Consider the following 21,900-nt stretch of genomic DNA (forward strand, 5'->3'; position numbering starts at 1 on the left):
CTGAAAAGCAAATTAAAAACAGAATAACCATAACACTCAGCACCTGAATGCCAAAACCAACACAACCCTATGTAAAAATGCATTGGAGCATAGGACCTAAATTTATCTTCCTGTACTCATAAGTTAGATCGTGTATTCCCCCGGTTTCAAAGTTATACCATCCTTATTAAAACATCACTGCACCTCAGACTTTAGGATACCCAGCCGAAATCACCAACAGTAAGGTGTGCATACCTGAGGTGCAGGATGGCCTAACAATTCCAGGCTCTCTCTTAAAAGATTGATTTGGAATGTGATCTCCTCTCCTGATGAGTAGAATGGAAGTAATTCAAGCAAAGCTGCTCGAAGAAACATAAACTTTCTTGCTAACAAAGTTGTGGATGATTTCTTTGGGAGACACTCAGCAATACATTCTAAAACTTTCTGGCGCAAAACAGGAGCCCGACTTCCACTCCTCCCTTTGCCACCTACTGCAAACCGAATGCATGCTGCCCATTCAGATGCTGAATCAAGAGTAGGAAGCAAAAGATATTTCAAGAACAATGGACGAACCCATTCATCCCAAGCAGAAATTACACACTCTGCGTCGGAATGCAAAAGACCTGCCATAATTTCAGCAGCGATGCACTGTTTTCCTCTATCATCAGTGGCACTAGAAACCTCCCTTAAAGGACCATACAATATGCTCAATACAGCTGAGCCAAATTTCTGCACAAGCCGTTTGAAAAGCTTCGCGAATGTTGCTGAAAACTGATCACCTTGCATGTCAGATTCCCAGGTCCTTGTATATGGCCATTCACGCATGTAACAGGGCATTAAAGATGTTAACAATCCAGCATCAGACATATGCTGGGGAGCATACCCATCCTCATCACCAGATTGCCGATCTATTGCTAATTTGTTAACGACACTTTCACCAAAATTCTGATCATGAAGCACCTCTGTCATGCTGTGCTCAGAAAAAAAATCACTCCCATCTAAGCAACAATTTTCATGATTTGAAAATCGCATAAAACATCCAGCTTTGGATTCTCCACAAGGATGTGCTTCAAGGAGGAACAGCAATGCAATCACCGAGAGAGGTCTCAAAGGAGGGAGCTCACTCTTCAGGTTACTCAAGAATCCCCCTGTTTATGAACAGCAGTATTGTAAGTAACAGATTGGATGATTATGCAAAGTCTCTGCCAACAGAGATAGAAGAGGTGTACCAGCAACTGTAGCTCTCAGATTGGTAACTGTCTCTTCCAATGGCTTGTCTGAAACCGGTAGCACCAGAAATAAAAGTATACCATGAGCCATTAGATTGTACCTGCATATATTGGAAACAAGCCTCTCAAAATTTACTGTGTATGTTCTGTATATTGTACCAAACACATGTCACATAATGTAGACCACAATTTACCGCCAATGTATGCTGATAGTGTCACCATCCAAGAGGCTTCTCACATGAGATACCATCTTGCTATATGTCAGACTGTCAGAACCATTACTGCCTCCTTGGTTACTATAGGCTTTTGCAGGTACTCCACCAAAAGAAGTATTGAACACAATGAAAAGCTGTTCATCAAAAGATGCGAAATAGCCAGGCAATGAAGAGTCTTTCTTATTAATTGCAAAACTATCATTTTTATTGCTGCAATACACAGGAACAATAACAATCTGACGAAGACAGTTAGGACAATCAATTTGGCATTCCTGTGCCTTGCCACTTATGAAAACTATCCATATTTTCATTTGTGACATACTTGTAGAAAGCTAGCAACATTACAGAAAAGGAAAAGAGAAGAACCTCATTTATAGCATCTTGAGCTTCAACAGATTCATGGTGAGCACTGCAAACAGCCAGAAACTGGATCAGATTTGCATATGCACAATAAGGATATAGCAAAAAAGGCTACCAATCTTCATCTGGTGTCTATCAGTGACCCTTTGTCGCATATCAATATTCATTCAGTGATCATAACACCTACGTGACAGTGTATTACCTGCCCAGAAGAGCCATTAGGAACGACGTCAATGCAGCCCAATCCTGAAAAGATTCAAATCACATAGATCATGGAGTACATTTACACACAACGAAGCATATTGTCACCAAGAACAAACAATGATGTGCTTTTAAGGGCAAACAAAACATGATGTATATAAACATTGATGCATTCACTGCAAGTATTGAACCGGCATTCATTGCTGACATATTTTTAATTCTGATGTAGGAAGATAATATCCACAACAGAAAAAAATATGATGGTAGAAAGTGAAACAAACTCACAAATAGAAAAGCCTGTATTACTTTAAACTGCTCACCTTTCCAGACCATAGAGTATGGCACATTATACACTCTCAGACATTCACTTAGCTGCCTGCTATTTGAGCTCTTTGACATAAGCAAATGGTATCACAGAAAAAAATGCCAAACCAACCTGCCTAAGATGTCGCATCACTGGCCTTGACATGAGTATTTCACATGATCCTAAAGCTGATTCCTTCGTAGCTTTGGGATCTTGTAGTGTATCAGTCAGCAATGGCATGCATTCATTTACTAATGCCGGATATCTTTGCAAGAGGTTCTTCAGGTTTCTTCCTGCATCTCTATATATAATTGCAATCAAATATTGCAACCAAAAACTTTTCAAAAAGGGACATCATAACCTCAGCTAAAATCAGTGGCAGCAACAAGTTCAACATCTAATGAGATGAGAGAGCTTACACACGAACACCATTATAGCTGTGTAAAGAAAGCCTTAAAAGATCTTGCAAAAGCACTGAAATGTGAACAGGGACTGAAAGATCTGGCTCTTTGCCATTGTAGCGGCGATATCCAGCTTGTGAGGCACGCCAAAGATTGTGTACAAAGGTTCTCTCAACTACTAACCACCACGGCCTGTGAAATAGAAACAAATCTTCTTACCCCTACCATCGTGAATTTTCAAAGAAACAGAACACCGTAGCCTTATAACTCAGACACACTGAATTGCAGGAAACCGTTTTTTCTTATTAAACTTTTGAGAAAAGCTAAGAAAAGCTAACCTTCGCTTTTCATCACAAAAAGAGTTAGTAACATAATTTGTGCATGGTTCAGTAAGTAATCGAGCACTTTCATCCCACACACCTTTCATATGGAGGTATGAGTGATACTCTATCGATCCTGCAAAGGAAACGATCAGAATGTATATCATTGAGACCAAGAGACACATGCACTAAGTATCTTAAACTACCAGTAGTCTTTCCCAGCTTACCATAATTCCCCAACATATCCATAATTGAGACAAGTATTTCCAATAGCACGTAGTCATCTCCTCGAGTTTTAAGAATATAGCTGCTAACAGTAAACAACTGCAATCATAAATAAAGAAATGCCCCAACCCTGGACAAGTTTCATGTGTCAAGACTTTTCATGTAAAAATTAGGAGATGAACTGAAGAACTTACTCACACACTTGATGAATTATCTCTGCTGTCTCCTCTCTTAGCTCTGTGCTTGCAATAGTTTCTCCAGCAGCCCCAGCAACAGTCAAAGGCAAACTGTGGTTATTACTATCAGATGGGCAATCCTGAGTATTAGGAGAACAGAAATCCGGCAAGCATGTCCCTAAACCCCATAAAACACCCTCCAGGCGTAGGAGCAACACCCTCAGGTGCTCCTTCTCTTGACCTGCCAACCAAATAGTAGATTTTAGATAAATGGATCTCTTGCATGTGAACTAGCTCAATCAAGTTTCCTAAAGAAAAGCTCTAGTTGGACAGGAACCTGAATACGTGGACTTGTAGCCTTCCACACAGATTTTGCGTAGAGTAGCTAGTGGTTTCCTTAGATGGCAATCAACAATTTCATTGACTAACATAAGCTCTTCCTGATCAGGAACATGCCACCAAGTGCCAGTAAAATGTCCATTCATTTTGTCCTCGCATTTTGTGCTGATCCACTCTTCACATCCTGTTGTATTGATGTGAAATGAAGATGTCCTGAATTAAAAGATAAAGTTGCATACAACATCAGTTCTTATAGGGTAACTATTTATTAACATTTATTGTTAGTAAACTGATCATGAAGGATTCTCAGCAATCAGGGGGACTTGTTACTACAAGATAAGTCAAACTAACAAAATGTTGCATAGCAGTTTGCCACCATTCCGTGTTACCAAATTACGACAACAGATCCAAATCACAAGTCAGCTACCTTCTGGCATCTAAGCGTTTGCAGAATGATGATGAAAATGTAACCTGCAAACCAGTTTGCAACTTGCTACAGGCACTTTCATGCAACAATGAGCTATCCTAGACAAGTCATGACTGCAACACAGTACTGGAACTTGGAAGGAAGGAGACAGAATCATGATATTGTGCCTTGAATTGTCAAAGATCGGAGATGTTTGACCAAAAGATAAAGTCCTGTGGAGAACCCACATACAGTATCTCAATTAACAGTCCTCTTGTGCCCTGACTGGAAAGATTGGAGATATCTGGCCAAAAGTATATGCATGGAGATGTACCAACACATGGTAACTGCCCAAATTGTCATGTCCTTCTGACTCTGACTTGAAAAAAACTATCGTGTGATGTGAGTAAACATCGGGATCTCACATATTCAGTTCAAATACACCACTGAAAAGTCTCTCTAATAGGAACCCCATTCATTCCTTGTCTGAGCTGAAAGTCGAAACTCTCAATTTCCAGGAGCATAAGATATTTAGTGCCATATGTCGTCCATTTATTTTTCATCCAGTGTATTGATTTATTTGCAACAAATGACAATGCTTTGGAGTGCAATACTTTTGTAAATGCATCATGATACAAAAAGCGCAGAAATGGTGAAGTTCTGCCAAAGCCATCATTGTCTCCTTCAAAATTTGTAAATTTAGTGCAATTGTACGTATCACCTAGGATGAACAGCTACATCTGTCAGCAAACTATGCAGGCCAGTACTCTCACAAGCACAGCTCCATCCAGAGAGCTATTATCACCTTGGTAATCTCCTTGGTAATCTATGGTCTACTTACACAAGACATGTACCAAAGAAAAAGATATCATGTCCCTGAACCAACCCTCCCCTCTTTGATGCATATTTTCTTTTTTTAGATGGTGCTTTTTGTGGCATTCTCCAGGTTCACAAAGGTTAAAAATTGGACATAGTTATCTCCTACAACAATAATTAACACATGCAGAAATCAAAACCACAAAAGAAAATATATCCACTTTTCTGTATACTTGCTTTTACACACATCTCGCTTGGTTAATTTTGGAATTTGGCTATCATATCAAGTGCCACCCACCCCCCCCACCCCCCGGCGCACGGCGGTGGGGGGCTCCATCCCAACCCCACACTCTCCCCCTACCCATCCTCTCACTTTTTTTTTCCTTGTAATTCAACAGGAATCTGATAAGTTGATCCATCCACTCCGCAATTGTATTAATCACATAAGAAATACAAGAGTCACAACAAAGAAGCATAAGAAACTGCTGTATGCCAAGCAACTAAATCCTCCCTAGGGAGAAGGCTACCATGCTGAATAAGTTCCAATTGCCAATGGAGAAGACCCTTGAACTTAGAAATATGACTTTGAACCCCAAAGGCCAAATCAAAGATGAAGGCATTCCAAGTGACTGAGTTTTGCCAGCAGCCCTAGAACCCAAGAAAATGAAACAAGATTTTCATATGTGGCTGCATGGAAGTGGGATATTCTTCCTTACCAAAGACCCAATCAGAGGGCGTATCAAAGGCCCCACTGCAGCTCTCTAAATGTCAAACAAAAGGGACTAGATCTTTCTGGCTAAGGGCACAAAATAAATCTGTGGCAGGAAGATTCCACACTAGTACTACACAAGAGACAGTTGGCATTTGAGATACGGTGCCTAGAAAGAGTCGAGGCAAGGGGCAGGCCACCTATCAGCATTTCCCAAAGAAAACTTTGCATTTAAATGGAATCTTATCGAGCCACCCTTCCATAACAGTCAATCTCCACCTTGTCATGCTTTGACGTAGTCCCCAGGTAGCATTGGCTTTAGTCACCAACCAATGGCGAACTCTAATCACAAGGTAATATATCTGGTAAACCAAAGCCCCTTCCAAACTCAACCAACCTAGAAGATTCCAATCCTACAAAGGATGATTGGAATCAAGGGTGGGAAGGGTTGTCAATCCTACAATTGCATTGAGATCTTGCCCCATAAATCACGGTATCCACAAGGGATTTGGAAAACCCATCTAGTTCTGCAAAAAGACATCATCACACTGGCAACTGCAAGCCAATAGAGTTACATCTACAAAAGAAACCAAGCCCAAACGCGCCATTTGATTAGACTTGGGGCGGTCATCTTCTTTTCCTTCCCAAGAGAGCAACCGAGACACAACCAACGATTTATTCTGCAAGGAATTAGTAGATTATCTATCCTTCACGGGATGCCAATTCACCTTCTAAATTAAAGCCCTCTACCATATCCATACCTTAAGCACATCCTTCTCTACTTATCCGTACCATATCGACCACAATTACCCACAAACTCCTCCTTGAGTTGTTTTTCGCGTTCTCTCTTTGGATTTTATAAGGAAGGAAGGAGAGGGGGAGAGAGAGACACACAACACACATGCTTGCACGTGCAGACATAAGGGGCATCGCAGCCATGGTACTTGCCATCACTCCATCTACCTTCATCATTGTAACCATCGTTTCATACGGATGCATACAAGAACATTTGCATGGATGGGAAGCTTCCGCCATCAATGGCTGGCGCGACAGGAGTAGCGCATGTCCACGCCAACGTCCTCGGCAATGTCCAGGATGTATTGGTTGCCAGGCGCATCCAACACCACATCAGCCCCCAGAGTCTTCAAGGTTAGCTTGTAGGCCGCCCTCACCCTTCCCATGGAAGGCAACACATCGAAACATCTTTCTTCCTGACACCCCGTAGGCTCCCGGAGACGGGCAGGGAGACAGGCTTTAGGGAGAGGGGCAAAGAGAGACATCGAGGCTTGTGTGGCGGCTATGGCATAGCATCTAGGTGAGGTTTCCTTGACTGCTACATAAACTTATTGATCAAACCAATTGCATAACTCAAGTTTGATCTAGTGATAGTTAGATAGATCAAACTACCAACCGTCTGTTTATACATAGTCACATTCTCTATCACATTTCATGTATCAACAATCAACTTTATATTTTGCTCCAATGGCGTGTCCATGGGTTTGTAGTCCAACATGCCATACTTCTCCAACATACTCTTTGCGTATTGTTTTTGAAGCATCTAAATGCCATGAGGTGTATACATAACTTCAATCTCTAAGAAAAATTTCAGCTTTCCCAATTCTGTAATCTAAAATTCTTTCTACAACACAATTTTTATGTCATCCAAAGTATGTCATCACCTATGATCACCAAATCATCTATATAGAGCACCAAAATCACATATCGTGTCTCTCTTTTCCTGGTAAATAGGTTGTGATCAACTTTTCTTAGTTGAAATCCAAGTGTTTACAAGTAGGAAGTAATCTTAGCATTCCATGCCTGTGGGGCTTGCTTTAAGCCATACAATGCTTTCTTTAAGCAAACGATACAGACCCAAGGCTGATGACCAATACACATAGTTTAAAATAACGACCAACGGAGAGCAACCCATGCTTTTCAAAGTACAGACATGGCTCCAAAAAATCCAAGAAATACCAACATGCACACAATCTTTTATCCATGGCATGAAACAGATATTCCTGGTACGGTTGTCTAAATTGCTCCTAGTCCAAGGCAAAAGCAACAAAAAATCGGTAAGCATGGGTAGTCTATGCCACTTTGAGTCGTACATGAGATGGCCAACAAACTTGAGATTTCCAATCAAGAAAGTTAGCTTCCAATTTTGAGGGATCCATTGCAACAATTGTTTAGGTCGAACATCAACACCCAAGGGTAACCTAGATGCCACGCTATATTGCCACATGGAACCACTTCACCCTACCACCCCAAGGCCTAAAAATATGATTCAATGCACTGATCACAGACAATTTAGTAGCATTAATATGGAGGCACGAACCATGACCAAACCCTCCCAAATCCAAAGGTACCACTCCCTGAGCTCCTTCCAGAAGACATAGGGGTCCAGTCGCCATGTCTTTCCCTGAAGGCCCACCACCCAAATCCTCCTCCACGAAAGAGCAACGATCCCCTCATCTTGCTTCCCTCTGTCAAGGGCTAGCCGCCCCCCCTCCTAAATGGTGAAGAAAGTCCCTTGCAACGCGCCGCCCACTCTACCTACTACCTGTAGGGAGATGCCTGCTGGTGAAAACCTAGCGGCCCATGTTGGGTATTTGACTCACGCCTCACTTACGCCTACGCTCATATGGGAGTGTCGGTGATCAGTAGGACACTGGGGCACTTTTTACTCTCGGTAGGGAGGTTTTTTCCCCCATACTTATAGTCTTATTGTCATATGTGCTTATGTGCTTATGTTACACACTTATGGGCACTTAGTGTGTGTCGGGTGTGAACACCCCCTACAACCCTAAGGTTTAAGGGTTGTACTTTGTACTTTCTGATTACACTCTTTCAGTCTATTCTCTTGGGTGTCGTGCTTCACTCTGTCTCTCACTCTCACACTGTCTACTGAATCTCAACTGCACCTCGATCCTTCCATCTCACATTTGGTATCAGAGCTCAGCTCTGAGCTCACCACCTGTCTGCAGTCTGCAGCCCACGCCAGTTCAGCCAGCCCCCTCCAGTTCTGCCCCAGCCGCCAGGTAAGCCCAGGTCGCCAGCTCTAGTCGTCAAGTCTGCAGCGCCGTCAGCTCCACCTGCCAGCGCGCAGCTCCACCAGTCGCCAGCGCACCACCTGTACCTACGCGCGCCCTGCCCAGCGCGCCACCTGTCAGCTGGAGGCGCCGCCAGTTCTGCACAGCGCGCCATCTACCTAGCACGCGCCAGTCCTGCCCAGGGCGCCATTGACCTGCACGAGACTTCTGTCTGAAGGTGCTGCTTCCTGAACCGGCGGCTGTCCGCCACCAGGTTCGCCAGTCTGTTCCTGTGCGCAGACATTGCCTCGGGATCCGTGCCCGTCGTCAGCCCGTCGTCAGTCAGCTGCAATCATTATGCAGAGGTCAAATTTTGCATTTTTTAATTCAAACACAGGAGTTCGTGCAGAAGCAGGGTCAGTTTTCTGCATTGGGACACGTGCTTGTGTCTGTGACAGACACATTGAATGCACATTCTGGGGTATTTGTGACAGAAATTTTGGCAAAAATTTTGGGGGTTTTGATATAACAGTGTTGCTGAGCACTGTTTGCACCTTGGGAAGCGTGCATTAAAAGACAATTTTTGACAGAGTACGCCCTTTCACATTAATTGCAGAAGTGTGTTTGCTGCAATTTCTGGAAATTTGCAGATTTCCAGTCCATGCTGCTTTGACATTGCTCATTTTGTCTTTGGAAATTTGTCATCATGGCAAATCAGGGAGGTAATGTCTTTACGTATGTATCCAAGGAAGACAGATTGGACAGAAACAATTATTCACTATGGTCATTCATGATGAAGAATATATATTAGTGGCCAAGAATTTATGGGATTATGTCAGTGGAGAGGAAACTCGACCGGGAGTTGTAGCTCCCGTTACTCCTCCCCATGGCGCACGTGGACAACGGGGACCTCAGCCCGCTCCACCTCAGCCACTTCCTGCAAGAACTGCAGCTCAAAAAGCTTGGGATACACGTGATGCACAGGCCTTGTCGCTGATTGCTCTAGCAGTTCAGCAGTCCATCATCCCTCACATTCGTTCGGCATCTTCTTCACGAGATGCATGGTGGACTTTGGAGCATATGTTTGCAGGAAAGAATGAGACTCGAATCCCTTTCTTGAAGAAAGAGTTGGAAACTTTGAAGATGCATGAGGGTGATTCTATGCAGGATCACTTAAATAAGATTCAGGACTTGAGGGAGCAACTCATGAATGTAGATGAGTATTTTTCGGATGCACAGTCGATATCCACCACCTTGAATTCCTTACCTCCTTTGTACTTGTCTTTTCATACTGCATTGAACCTCACCATGAGGATTGCTGAGCACCCACTCACTTTTATTCAGCTGGTTAGTTTGCTTCTAGAGGAGGAGCAAACACGAAAAAATAGTGGTGTGGATGCTATAGTCTCTGAGCAGGCTTTTGTGGCAAGACAGAAAGGCAAAAACAGCAAGGTGAAAAATGCTCCACAAAGTTCTGGCACTTCAGGCACATCGCAGAATTAGACACAAGGGGGGACGCAAGCTAAAAAAAGGAAAATGTCACTATTGTAAGAAGCCCGGCCACTATATCACTAAGTGCAGGAAGCGTATTGCCAAAGAGAAGAAGGAGTCGGGAATGTCTGTTTCTACTACTCCTTCCACTGCTAGTGAGTCCGCGTCCTTTGTTGTGGACAGGGACTATTGTTTTTACACTTGCAGTTATGACATCTCTTGGGCCGATAAAGCACTTAGCTCTACAGAGGATGCTGACACTTGGTTCTTTGACAGTGGTGCTTCTAGACATGTTACATCTCGCAGAGATTTGTTTGCTTCAGTTAGTGCACCTCCCGTTGGGAAATCGGTACAGTGTGCCAATAATGCATCATACCCTGTTCGTGGTATTGGGGAGATTCAGCTCACAGCCATTGATGGCTCTATTCTCCGCCTGCAGGATGCTTTGTTTGTGCCTGGAATCAAGAAGAATTTTCTGTCTATTTCTTCTTTGGCACGTTGTGATTTGCAGGTCACATTTGATGATGACCGTTGCATGGTTAGAGATAAAGAACGCATGACTTTGGTCTTGACAAGATCTTTGTGTCATGGTTTATATGAGTTGGATGCTCTTTCAGTAGATCAGTCGGCATACTTGACATCCACTCTTACTCTTGCTATGATACAGGCGGAGTTATGGCATGCTCGTTTGGGGCATGTAAACTTTGGCAGCTTGATGCTTTTGCAGCGTACTCAGATGCTGGATGGCTTACCTCTCTTGGAGAGACCTCCTGAGCACTTATGCGAGGGATGCATTTTAGGGAAAATGCATCGTTTCTCATTTCCTCGTGATGTTGCTTTCAAAGCAACAACCAGATTGCAGTTGGTGCATTCAGATGTTTGTGGGCCTATGCAAACCATGTCATTGGGCGGTTGTTATTATTTTGTGACATTCATTGATGACTTTACACGTTTTTGCTGGGTCTACTATTTGAAAAAGAAGTCAGAAGTGTATGATGCATTTTTGGCTTTTCAGTGCACTTGTTGAAAATCAATCTGGATGCAAGATTAAGACTCTCCGTTCGGACGGAGAGGGGGAATACATGTCCTCTATGCTGAATTTCTTTTTGCAGCAGAAGGGCATAGTCCATCAGTATCCTACAGCCTACACTCCACAGCAGAATGGGGTAGCAGAGAGGAAGAATCGGTCACTCATGGAGATGGCCAGATGTATGCTGAAGGCAAAAAGCTTGCCTCATAGTTTTTGGATGGAAGCAGTCATGTGTGCTAGCCATATTTTGAACAGATGCCCTACCAAAGCCTTGAAGACCATCACACCTTTTGAGGCTTGGAACAGCCGTAAACCTTATGTTGGTCACTTTCGTACCTTTGGGTGTCTTGCCTATGCCCATATTCCACAGGTACTTAGAAAAAAGTTGGACAACAAGGCTGTTAAGTGCATTTTTATGGGATATAGCAATGAGAGCAAGGGCTACAGACTCTATGATCCCGTTACAAAGAAGGTTTTTGTCAGCAGGGATGTTGTTTTTTATGAAAAATCAGAATTATCCTTGGCTGGTTTGGACACATATCCAGGCTGCCCGTGATGTTTTTGAAGGGCTACTGCCCATTACTTTTGGTGATTCAGCTAGAGCTTCAGAAAATGAACCTAATGTTCAGCCAGCTGCTCCTATGGAAAGTGCAGAAATTCAGCCATTGGCTGATCGGAATATTCAGCATCATGCTGAAACTGAAATTCAGCAAGAGCTTGCACACAATCAGGATGCTAGACAGTTACCTAGATGGTATTTGTAGACTATGCAAGATAGTCCTTTGGATGCACCCATGGCTGGTCGTACTAGAAGGCAAACTCGTTTGCATGATTCAGCACATACCATGGAGTTTATTATGGCAGCAAATACTTTTGATAATGAATAGGCTAAATGTTATGAGGATGCACAACACAGTGTGCATTGGATGGCAGCTATGCAAGCTGAATTAGATTCTATTACTAAGAATCAAACTTGGGATTTGGTGTCCTTGCCATTTGGGAAGAAAGCCATTGGAACGAAATGGGTCTACAAACTGAAAAGGAAAGCAGATGGATCCATTGATAAATACAAAGCACGGCTTGTAGCTAAAGGCTACGCACAGAAAAAGGGCATTGATTATGAGGAGACATTCGCTCCTACTTCTCGTATGACGACCATCAGGTCTATGATTGCTTTGGCTGCACATTATGGTTGGACAGTGCATCAGCTAGATATCAAGACTGCATTTTTACATGGGGAACTTCAGGAGGAAGTTTATGTACAGCAGCCCATTGGTTTTGCAGTTGAAGGCTCAGAACATTTGGTATGCAAGCTCAAAAAGGCACTATATGGTTTGAAACAAGCTCCTAGAGCTTGGCATGCAAAAATAGATGCTTTCTTGCTTAGTCAGGGGTTTCTAAACAGCTCATCTGAGTCTACCCTTTACGTATGTAAAGAAGGGGGATCTATGCTGATTATACGTCTTTATGTTGATGACCTTTTGCTCACTGGAGCACATGCTGATCAGATTTCAGCATTCAAACAAAATTTGCAGCAAACTTTTGACATGTCTGACTTGGGAGTTTCGCATTACTACTTGGGCATCCAGTTCATACATTATGCTCGAGGTATTGGGCTATCATAGTCAAGGTATATTGGGTAGCTTCTTGAGAAGTTTGGCTTACAGGATTGCAAGCCAGTTTGTACCCCCATGGAACCTGGACTGAAACTGTCATTACATGATGACAGTGATTTGTTTCATATACATACATATGCTCCTGCAGTTGGATGTCTTATCTATCTATGCAACACTAGGCCGGACATACAGTTTGCAGTTTCAGCTTTGAGCAGGTATATGCATTAGCCACGTATATCACATTGGCAAGCTGTCAAGCGTGTTTTTCGCTACTTGCAGGGTACTCGATCTCTTGGGTTGATTTATGCCAAGGAGGGACCACTGCAGTTACATGCTTACAGTGATTCTGATTGGGCTGGTGATTATGATACACGTCACTCCACTAGTGGCAATTGTTTCTTTCTTGGCTCTTCTTGCATTTCTTGGCTTAGCAAAGAAACAATCCACTGTTGCCACATCGTCATGTGAAGCTGAATACAAGGCAGCTTTCACTACCACAGTTGAATGCGTATGGCTTAGACGCTTGCTAGCTGATTTGGATGTATCTGTTACGGAGCCTACTCTTTTGTTCACTGACAGTCAAAGTGCCATTGCAGTGGCACGGAACCCAGTGTTTCATGCCCGCACGAAACACATTGAGATCCATTATCACTTTGTCAAAGAGAGGCTACATGCAGGTGATATCAGCCTTGTCTGTTGTTCTACCACCAGTAATGTGGCAGACATCTTCACCAAAGCTCTTCCTCGTGACAAATTTGAAGCATTTCGCGATGCTTTAAATTTGATATCCTTTGGTGGCGGATGATCCTTGTACTCTTGATCACTCTTCACTCCAGGCTCACACCTCACTTACGCCTACGCTCATATGGGAGTGTCGGTGATCAGTAGGACACTGGGGCACTTTTTACTCTCGGTAGGAGAGGTTTTTTCCCCCATACTTATAGTCTTATTGTCATATGTGCTTATGTGCTTATGTTACACACTTATGGGCACTTAGTGTGTGTCGGGTGTGAACACCCCCTACAACCCTAAGGTTTAAGGGTTGTACTTTGTACTTTCTGATTACACTCTTTCAGTCTATTCTCTTGGGTGTCGTGCTTCACTCTGTCTCTCACTCTCACACTGTCTACTGAATCTCAACTGCACCTCGATCCTTCCATCTCACAGCCCATACCTCCCCGAGCTCTATCTGCACTCGTATCGGGGGACCAAGCCACTCTAGAGGTATTGCTGCGTCTATCTCCCTTCGCCTCAACTCCACTCCTCTCTGGCAACCTGATACTCGCTGCAGCACCTCCTCGTCCACCATCCTGTACACCTCCTGCCATGTCCTCATGGTACGAGCCGGGCCAGCCTCCCAGCCAGCCCACTGATATAGGGACGCTCGCCAATCTGTGCCCCTTCCCGATCTTTGACCTAGGAGTTCCAGATCACTGGCTGACAGTCTATCTCCTCCTGGCAGCCTAGGGGGCTCTGAATTAGGGCCTTACGGAGGCCCTACCACACGTGGAGTAAGCTGCGTAGGAAAGGTGATTTGGGTGGGTGGGGGGGGGGGGTTTAATAATCTAAGCTGTCGTGAAGATCCATCTCAGGGACGGCCTCCACTCACCGCCAAGCCCCGGTCTACAATCCTGAAGACCCTCCTGCAATAGGACCTTCCAGGTCCGCCCTCCCGTTGTGAGGCCACGGACAACTAGCTTGCCCAAGAGGGCCATACTCTGAAACTCTGGATCTATGATCCCAAGCCCTCCCTCTGACCGATGTCATATGATAGTCGCCCATGCCACCTTGGCCCAAGAATCCCTAGAGCTGTCTGACCCGGACCAAAGGAAATTCCGCACTAGGCGGCCAAGCTACACTACGCACGATGAGGAGAAGCACCAACATGAGGCGATGTACCAGGCCATCGCTAGGAGGACATGGTTAACCACTAGGTCCGGCTGGCTAGTGAGAGGCAAGCCGTGCTCCAGTAGGTGAGCTTCCTTCAAATAGAATCAAGGACTGGAAGAAACTGATGGGTGGGAGTGATGTCGAGTCCCACCTAGCACCCTAGGTACCGGATGGTATGCCCTCTGCTCACCCATCTAAATCCTAGGTGGACGCCCCACTCCGTGCTAAAGTCCGGGTTTGTGAGGAAACCAACCAACTTTCGCAAGTTGATTTTCGCTCATGCTGCAGAACAGAACACCTCAAGAGCCAACCTCACTCTCTCCAGCATCAACTCATCGTCCTCTATGTAGAGTGTTGTATCATCTGCATACTCTGAGTCTAGCAACTCAATCTCCTCTCTCACAGGAAGTCGGAGACCGCGTAATCCGTTCACAAGGGACCTGAGGAAGTGAGAAACCGCCTCTGCAAAGAGTAGGAACAGGTACGGGTCCAGGGGGCAGCCCTGTCGGACCGATCTCTCCAACCGAAGCTCCTCCCCCCATCTACCACCTATGAGAACCCTGCTAGTGGTCGATCTGTAAAGTGCAGCGACCCCGCGAATCCAAGCCTGGGGGAGCCCAACCTCACCATAGTGCCCTCTAGGAAATCCCAGTCCACCGTGTCATAAGCTTTCTCGAAATCCAAGAGTAATACGACCAGTCTCTGCCCACTGTGATGAGCCTACTCTGTCGCCTCAAAGAAGGTGAATACATTGTCTAGGATACTCCTATCCTGGACAAAGCCTGTCTGTGTGTCATGGATGATGTCTGGCAGCATGAGGCATAGTCGCCCACCAATCATCTTTGCCAGTGCCTTAAAGGCCACTGACAATAAGGTGATCGGTCTCCACTAGGAAAGCTCCAATCGGTCTCCCCCTTTGGAAAGAAGACTGATAAGGCCTGCCAAAAAACACCCTGGCATCTGTCCTAAAGTGAAAATCTCCTGGAAGGCCATCAGTAAGGGGTCCTTCCCAGTAGGTAGTAAAGAAGGCCTTAGAGAGGCCATCCTCTCCCGGGAATTTCCGCCCGTCCTGTGCATGGAAAGTCTCCTCTAGTTCCTTCTCTGTGAAGGGGGCTAGGAGGAAGCGCCCCATCTCCTCTATGACGAGGGACGCGATGTGATCCCAAACCTGCTACCTACATCGTTGTCCTCTAGCTAAGGTTGTCTCTTGCTAGAAAAGGTGCCTATAGTAGTCAATGGCAATCTCCATCACCTCGTCTGGGCTAGAACGAGTCCTCCCATACAGATCTCGAAGGTTCCGTATCTGCTCTCCTGAGGTACGAGGCTGGTGCACCTGGAAAAACTCCCTGCACATCGTGTCCCCCTTCCGCGCCCAAAAAGCTGCTGAGGTGCGGAAAGAGAACTATAAGCACCTGTCCTCTAGGCCAGCAATGGCTGTACGCACTCGCACCTCCTGTGCATGGAGGGTGGGATCCCCTGGTGCCTCCTGTAGTAATCTCTACGTGGCTGCATGGTCCCGTCGGAGTGCTCTCTCCTCCTCCCAGCTCTGCTACCTGGCCTGTATAGCTGCCTCTTGGCATATTCTGCTCAACTCGGCTAGGACCTTTGCAACCTCCTCTGCGATCGGGTCCCTCCTACCCACTCCCTAGTCCAGAGCTGCTCTATCTATCTCATCATCTCCTCCCTCCTATAGATCGAGTCAGGGATCCGACAGGATCAAGTGTCCAGGGCAAACACTGGGGGATCTAGTGTCAGGAGAACCGGGCAATGATCGGACAACGTGGTACCTGCCAACTACCCAATCTGGCCTCCATGAGAGCCTCCCCACTCTCCCCCACAAAACCTATCCAACCGCTCCAACAAGACTCCACCTAGCCGCCTATATCCCCAAGAGAAGTCCAACGACCTCTCCCTCCTGTGCAAGGCAGGGTCTCTCCAAGCATCGCGTGCACCAACTGCTAATAGAAATGCCTCCCATACCTCCTACTCCTCGCCCATGCCCTGGTAGTTTCTACCTTTGCTCTACCGGTCCTCCAAAGCCTCCAAGTTGTTGAAGTCTCCTCCAACGATCTAGGAGTCCACCTCTAGGAGTCCATCCGCGATCTCCACCCAGAACCTGTTGCGTGCCCTAACCTCCGTAGGGGCATAGACATTAGAACTCCAAGGCACGAGTCCCCCATATCCAATCTGATCCATAGAACCCTCCCTGCCACTATCGTCCCGTAGTCTTGTACACAGGTGGTGAGACTCGGGCCAATAGAGGTGCATATGCCTCCACTTTTGCCCTGGGCGCCTATAGTATTGACAGATGACTCTGAAGAAGACCATAAAAGCCAGAGGAAAAGCAGTCGGGATGAATGAGCACGAGCAATCCTTTCACCTCCCAGCCTTGCCTAGCTTATTGCTGGCCAGACCCATCGTGATCCGATTGCCAGCCGTCAAACCTTCGTGAGTCCTACTATTCTTAGACTCTCTTTGATTCTAGACTCCCCTAAACCCCGTTCGAGCGCCCAAGAGCCTGGACGGTCATCCTCGTGCATGTTCCCCTTGATTTACCTTAATGTCACATTAAATGTCACTTTAATGTCACATTAATGTTTGTGACCTTAATGTCACATTAAATATCACTTTAATGTCACATTTCCTTCCCCTTAAGAATCGGTTTCGTCCTCGAAAACGATACTTGGAAGGTCTAACTGTAAATTGGGAAACCTTTTCTTTTAAGTACTTACTCGTTCCCAGGTTGAGCTTTCTTCTGAACAATCTTTCCACTTAACGAAACATTCTTGATAAATAGTATTCCTTGTTCGTCTATTACGAACATTTAATATTCTTTCTGGTTCATGTGGATTAGATTGGTCATTCAATAGCTCCTCAATATCATCATTTAAGATTAGATTATTAAAATCACCCAGCTTCTTCCTTAATTTACTTATATGAAAAACTGGATGCATTTTACTACCAGCAGGTAGTTGGAGCTTGTAAGCCAATTCTCCCACCTTTTTAACTATTATGAAAGCACCACAATACCTTGGTGAAACCTTTGGGCATTGTCCCTTTTTCATAGTTTTAGTTTGTTCAGGCACCTTAAGATAGACCAATTCTCCTTCTTCAAAGGAGATGTCTCTTCGGTGAGGATCTGCATATGCTCTAGCTCGATTTTGAGCCTTTTTAATATTTTCTTGAGCAAATTTTAACATACTATTCATATCCTCCAAAAAGTCTTTGGCTGCCTGAACCTTTTCCTTATGCAGTATGCAAGAGCTCTAGGTTGAAACCCATACATTAACATAAATGGACTATATCCAGTGGAAGAGTGCTTGGCACTATTATATGCAAACTCTGCTATGGGTAAATACTCTTCCCAATTAGTTTGCCTTTTACTTAGATATGCCCTAAGCATATCTTCAAGGATTTGGTTAATCCTTTCAGTTTGCCCATTAGTTTGCGGGTGATCCGCCGTACTCATACTAAGTTTAGTATCCAATTTCCTAAATACTGCACGCCAAAATTGGCTATCAAATTTTCTATCCCGATCAGAAACTATATTTGCCGGAAGGCCATACAATCGGTATATGTTCTCTACAAACAATCTAGCCAATTCTGGTGTTTTAACATCAGTTGAAGTTGGAATGAACCTAGCCATTTTGGTTAACCTATCCACAATCACCCACCCAGAGTCGTGCCCCCTCTGTGTTCTGGGTAAAGCAACAATACAGTCCATGGAGATACTCTCCCATTTTCCCGAAGGAATCTCTAGTGGATGGAGAAGTCCTCCCATTTTCAATCTTTCAGCTTTATTAACCTGGCATTTATTACATTTGACCACATAGTCAAGGACGTCCTTATTCATTCCAGGCCAATAGAACTGCCTTTTAATAAGACTATAAGTCTTATTAACTCCTGGATGTCCCGCGCTAGGGGTATCATGACACTCAAAGAGTATCTGGCGCCTTATTTCTGTATCTTTCGGGACACATATCCTACCCTTGTAGAGTAAATAACCATTATCAATGGTAAAATTCTTCCACTTGAATCCAGTTTGAGCAACCCCTGATGCTCCATTTCCTTGTTGAACATCCTCAGATATTCCTTCCTCAGTAGAAGCACTTTCATTTGGATCCCCATTTTTTATTGCTTCCCATATGTTGGCATATGCCGGATCAACCTGGCATTTCCCTTTTAAAGATTCAAGCAAGATGGAAGTGAACTGAGTAAAACTCAATTCATTAATGATGGGCATTCTGCTGAGTGCATCAGCTATTATATTATACTTTCCTTTTCTATATCTTATCTCATAGTCGAACTCTTGGAGGAGTTCGGCCCATCTGGCTTTACACCCGTGTAAATCCGGTTGATCATTAAGCCACTTAATGCTTTCATGATCCGATAAAATCAAAAGTTTGGCACCGTACAGATAGTGCCTCCATTTCTTCATTGCATGTACTATTGCATAAAGCTCCCTCTCATAAACAGAATAATTCTATTTTGCACGGTCTAATTTATTGCTTTCGAAAGCAACTGGTCGACCTTCTTGTAATAAGACCGCGCCTATCGCCTTATCACTGGCATCAGCTTCAACCACAAATGGTTTATTGGGATCCACTATTAATAATACTGGAGCTGTAGCAATAGCTACCTTAAGTTTTTGAAAACTTTCATTTTAGTCTGTTCCCCAATTAAAGCTCTTCCCTTTCTCTTTAAGTTGGTCTGTCATTGGAACAGCTATTTTGGCATAATCTTGAATAAATCTATGATAAAATCCAGATAAGCCTAGGAAGATCTGCAGCTCTTCCAGGTTCCTTGGAGATGGCCATTCAATAATTGCCCTTACTTTTTCTGGATCCATCTTGATTCCCTCTTTCGAGATAATATGCCCCAAATATTTGACCTCTTGTGCAAAGAATTCACATTTAGTTTTCTTCGCATAAAGGGAATGTGTTCTTAACAGTTGGAATACTAATTGTAAGTGTTCCAAATGTTCTTCTCTTGATTTACTAAAGATCAAGATATCATCCAAAAAGACTACTACAAAATGTCCTAGATAGGGCCGTAAAACACTATTCATCAGCTTCATAAAGGTAGTTGGTGCATTAGTGAGGCCAAAAGGTATCACCAAAAAATCATAATGCCCGTATCTAGTACGAAATGCTGTCTTAGGAACATCTTGTGCCTTAATTCTTACTTGGTGATAACCTGATCTTAAATCTATCTTTGTGAAGAATTTTTCCCCTTGCAATTGATCAAAAAGATCTTCTGTTCTGGGCATAGGAAATTTATTCTTCACCGTTATTTTATTAAGTGCTCTATAGTCAACACAAAGTCGCATAGAACCATCTTTTTTCTTTACTAATAAAATTGGTGAAGCCCAAGGTGAATTACTGGGTTGTATAAACCCTTTATCAAGGAAATCCTTAATTTGTCTTTCAACTTCTTGATGCTGTGTTTCACTTAATCTATACGGTGGTTTAGAAATAGGATGTGTGTCCTTATTTGTGTCAATTGGGTGATTTATATCACCCCTATCTAGTGGAAGGCCACTTGGTAAATCAAAAGGAAACACATCTTTAAAATCATCTAACAAACTACTTAATTCATTATTTACATTCAACTCACAAACATAAGAAAATTGTTGCTTTATATTACAGAAAGTGAAAGTGTTCTGTACAGGAAGAGACCATAACATGTATACCTCACAAACTTCCTTCTTTATCAGCTTCTGAACTTCAATAGAACACAGCAAAGGATTATCGGATACTTCATATTCACCTTGAATGACAAAAGTCTTACCATCCCTTTCAAATTCCAGTGTATTATGATGGTAACTACGTTTTAAGGATGGTTCCAATCCCCATAGCCACTCCCTCCCTAGAGTAATATCAGCTCTTTCCATGTTCATAATTTGGAAATCAAGTTTATCTTTATATCCTTGAATCTCAATTTCCAAATTGGATACCATTGTATCCCATACTTTATTGTCTTGGCCTTGCATCATACGAACAACATATTGATGCCCACTCTTTTGTTGGGGAAGTTTCAATTTTTTGACAAGTGCATAATTTATAAAATTATGTGTAGCAGAGTCATCAATCATGACTCTAACCCTCTTTCCAGCTATCAATCGATGTACTCTAACTAAATCATGTGGCCCAAAAGTAGGCTGCCACATAGAAGTTGACATACAACACTTGTGTTGTACATCCATGTGCAAGACCTCTAAAGATTTGTACTTTTCATGCCCCTTTAATTCTAAGGTCTGCACTACATGGATTTGTTTTTCTTTTCCCTTGCCCTTGTTCTTATCCTTTCCTTTGTCTTCCCCCTTTTTCTCTTGAGGGCAATTCCAAGCAGCATGGTTAGGAGATAGGCAGTTGAAACACAACTTTTCTTTTTTGGCCTTATCAAAGTCATCAGGACTTAACTTTGGCCTCACATATGGTTTCTTTTCAAAAGGTTGTTTTTTACCCTTTAAAAATGGCATTTTCCTTTTAAATTTGCCCACAAATTTTGAGGTTTCCAATTCCTTAGACTTGGGCTCCGTATCAGTGAGACTAGTGAGTCTACCTGGACGCACATTATCTTCATTGATTAATGCAAATTTAATTGCCTCTTCCAGCATCTTAGGTGAACTCCTTTTACTTCCTTTTTACAGGCTTTATCTAGTCCCCTAATGAACCCTCTTGTCTTTTGAAATTCATCTATTCCTTCCAATTTGAGGATTATCTCACGATATTCCTCCAAATATGTCAGCAGGGGTCTTCCCTTTTGTCTGACATAATCCCAATCTTCCCAATTTCTTTCCATTTCATTTTCAAAAAGGAATTCTTTTAAAAAGACGGATTCAAATTGAGCCCAAGTTTCAGGTATTTTATTTGCCTCCTTTAAAGTTCGCCACCACTTTGCTTTGGGCCCCAAAGTTAAACTAGCCTCCAGTGCTTGGAGATGTGGTGGAGTATTTTTAAGTTTATGTAAATCTTCCCATTTTTGGAGGAAATTAAAGATTGTATCTTTATTTCTATCTTTTTCCTCCCCGTGAAACTGAGGGGGTTTCATATCCTTTAGAACTGGATTATCCCTCAACTTGTGATAGGGTTTCTTAGGATCTCGCATAGTCACATCTAAATCTTTCAATGAAGATGGGACATCCGAGGTTTCTATCTTATT

At 43.6% G+C, this 21,900-nt stretch overlaps 1 protein-coding gene across 8 annotated transcripts in view; it reads right to left on the reverse strand.

The window, feature by feature from the left end:
* The window catches only part of LOC148013560 (proteasome activator subunit 4-like), a 165,960-nt gene that overhangs the window by 68,203 nt on the left and 75,857 nt on the right, over window positions 1-21,900 (reverse strand). For 7 of the 8 annotated variants that reach the window (XM_087667580.1, XM_087667578.1, XM_087667581.1 and 4 more), the window contains exons 17-27: window positions 3,748-3,962; window positions 3,429-3,651; window positions 3,237-3,316; window positions 3,028-3,145; window positions 2,708-2,881; window positions 2,421-2,589; window positions 1,986-2,029; window positions 1,790-1,832; window positions 1,403-1,557; window positions 1,209-1,309; window positions 235-1,127 (exon numbers count right to left, since the gene is read on the reverse strand). In XM_087667580.1, coding sequence (XP_087523706.1) covers window positions 235-1,127; window positions 1,209-1,309; window positions 1,403-1,557; window positions 1,790-1,832; window positions 1,986-2,029; window positions 2,421-2,589; window positions 2,708-2,881; window positions 3,028-3,145; window positions 3,237-3,316; window positions 3,429-3,651; window positions 3,748-3,962 — 2,215 coding nt within the window. The remainder of the gene's footprint in view (window positions 1-234; window positions 1,128-1,208; window positions 1,310-1,402; window positions 1,558-1,789; window positions 1,833-1,985; window positions 2,030-2,420; window positions 2,590-2,707; window positions 2,882-3,027; window positions 3,146-3,236; window positions 3,317-3,428; window positions 3,652-3,747; window positions 3,963-21,900) is intronic. The other variant, XM_087667582.1, reaches the window with a different exon arrangement.

The sequence above is a fragment of the Lygodium microphyllum genome, chromosome 26 (genome assembly GCF_053477565.2).
Source record: "Lygodium microphyllum isolate KBCC chromosome 26, Lygodium_microphyllum_v1.1.10, whole genome shotgun sequence".
NCBI classification, from domain to species: domain Eukaryota; kingdom Viridiplantae; phylum Streptophyta; class Polypodiopsida; order Schizaeales; family Lygodiaceae; genus Lygodium; species Lygodium microphyllum.